This window comes from Passer montanus, unplaced genomic scaffold, assembly GCF_014805655.1.
Source record: "Passer montanus isolate IOZ18808 unplaced genomic scaffold, ASM1480565v1 scaffold504, whole genome shotgun sequence".
Classification (NCBI taxonomy): Eukaryota; Metazoa; Chordata; class Aves; order Passeriformes; family Passeridae; genus Passer; species Passer montanus.
In genome coordinates, this window is record NW_024369975.1 from 24,327 (window position 1) to 26,652 (window position 2,326).

Here is a 2,326-nt window from a genome sequence, read left to right on the forward strand (position 1 = left end):
CCCAGTATAAACCAGTAGTGTCCCCGCCCCCCAGGTGTGTCCCCGCCCCTCACCTGCCCCCAGGTGAGTCCCTGCCCCTCACCTGCCCCCAGGTGTGTCCCCGCCCCTCACCTGCCCCCAGGTGTGTCCCCGCCCCTCACCTGCCCCCAGGTGTGTCCCCGCCCCTCACCTGCCGCCAGGTGAGTCCCCGCCCCTCACCTGCCCCCAGGTGTGTCCCCGCCCCTCACCTGCCCCCAGGTGTGTCCCCGCCCCTCACCTGCCGCCAGGTGTGTCCCCGCCCCTCACCTGCCCCCAGGTGTGTCCCCGCCCCTCACCTGCCCCCAGGTGTGTCCCTGACCCCCAGGTGTGTCCCGCCCCCTCACCTGCCGCCAGGTGTGTCTCACCTTGCGGGCTGCGCGTGCTGCCCCAGCCGGACACCACGCACCTGTCCCCCACCTGGGGACACCTGCGGGGCAGCGCCACGGGCTGCACCCGCGCGCTCAGGTGGGCGGGGCTGCTGAGGCGCAGCAGCATGACGTCACTGTCATGGCGGCCGGGCAGGTAGCGCGGGTGCACGAAGGCGCGCGCCCAGGTGAGGCACTGCTCCGCCCCGTCGCGCTCCTTCAGGTTGTGCCCGCCCAGCAGGACCCGCAGGGGGCTGCACAGGTAAAGGGGGCACAGGTGAGCGCAGGTGAGCTCAGGTGAGCGCAGGTGAGCTCAGGTGAGCTCACCTGGGACAGGTAAATGGGTGATTATAATGGGACATGTGAGGGGCAGGTGAGGGACAGGTGAGGTCCCATCAGGCTGTGCCCGCCCAGCAGGACCCGCAGGGGGCTGCACAGGTAAAGGGGGCACAGGTGAGCTCAGGTAAGCTCACCTGGGACAGGTAAATTGGGTGATTATAATGGGACAGGTGAGGCTTGGTGTGACCCAGTGTATCCAGGTGCTCCCAGGTGCACCTCAGGTGCACCCAGGTGAGTGCCCAGGTGTGCCCAGGTGAGTGCCCAGGTGTGCCCAGGTGTGTTGTATCCCCCTCAGGCATACCCTAGGTGTACCCAGGTGAGTGCCCAGCTGTGCCCAGGTGCGCTCACCTGTTGGTGCGGCAGTGGGCGGCGGTCAGCACCCAGCTCCGCCCCACCAGCACGCCCAGGTGTGCCCAGGTGTGCCCAGGTGTATTTTATCCCCCTCAGGCGTACCCTAGCTGTACCCAGCTGTGCCCAGGTGTGCCCAGGGGTGCTCACCTGTCGGTGCGGCAGTGGGCGGCGGTCAGCACCCAGCTCCGCCCCACCAGCACGCGCAGGTGTGCCCAGGTGTGTGACCAGGTGTGTTGTATCCCCCTCAGGCATACCCCAGCTGTACCGAGGTGTACCCAGGTGTGCCCAGGTGTACCGAAGAATGAGTATGGACCAGTTAGAACCAGTAGAAACCCATTAAAACCAGTAGAAACCCGTTTGGACCAGTTCATCCCAGTACCCCCAAAGTGTCTCCCCCGTTCTCATCCACCTCCACAGCTGCTGTGGACCAGTATGGACCAGTCTGGACCAGTTAGAACCAGATAGAACCAGTACAGACCAGTTAGAACCAGTAGAAACCCATTAAAACCAGTAGAAACCAGTTTGCACCAGTTCATCCCAGTTCCCCCAAAGTGTCTCCCCCGTTCTCATCCACCTCCACAGCTGCTGTGGACCAGTATGGACCAGTCTGGACCAGTTAGAACCAGATAGAACCAGTACAGACCAGTTAGAACCAGTAGAAACCCATTAAAACCAGTAGAAACCAGTTTGCACCAGTTCATCCCAGTTCCCCCAAAGTGTCTCCCCAGTTCTCGTCCGGCCCCGCGGCCACTGCCGACCAGTATGGACCAGTTAGAACCAGTTAGAACCAGTACAGACCAGTTAGAACCAGTTAGAACCAGTTAGAACCAGTACGGGCCAGTTAGAACCAGTTAGAACCAGTATAAACCCATTAGAACCAGTATGGACCAGTTAGAACCAGTACGGAGCAGTACACGCCAGTTAGAACCAGTAGGGACCAGTTAGAACCAGTACAGACCAGTTAGAACCAGTTAGAACCAGTACAGACCAGTTAGAGCCAGTATGGACCAGTTTAGCCTGGTGGTCTCCCAGTTCATCCCAGTATTTTCCCCAGTTCCCTCCCAGTCCCTCCCAGTTCCCTCCCAGTCCCTCCCAGTCCCTCCCAGTTCCCTCCCAGTCCATCCCAGTTTATCCCAGTTCATCCCAGTCCCTCCCAGTCCATCCCAGTCCATCCCAGTCCCTCCCAGTTCACCCCAGTCCATCCCAGTTTATCCCACTTCCTCCCACTCCTTCCCAGTTCATCCCAGTTCAAA

At 61.4% G+C, this 2,326-nt stretch overlaps 1 protein-coding gene across 1 annotated transcript in view; it reads right to left on the reverse strand.

Annotated features, from left to right (window-relative positions):
- Positions 1-1,444, reverse strand: part of LOC120509326 (kallikrein-15-like) — a 3,823-nt gene extending 2,379 nt beyond the window's left edge. Inside the window, exons 1-2 of the mRNA XM_039723812.1 lie at positions 1,221-1,444; positions 384-637 (exon numbers count right to left, since the gene is read on the reverse strand). Of these exons, the coding sequence (XP_039579746.1) occupies positions 384-637; positions 1,221-1,444 (478 nt within the window). The remainder of the gene's footprint in view (positions 1-383; positions 638-1,220) is intronic.
- Between the last annotated feature and the right edge of the window lie 882 nt (positions 1,445-2,326).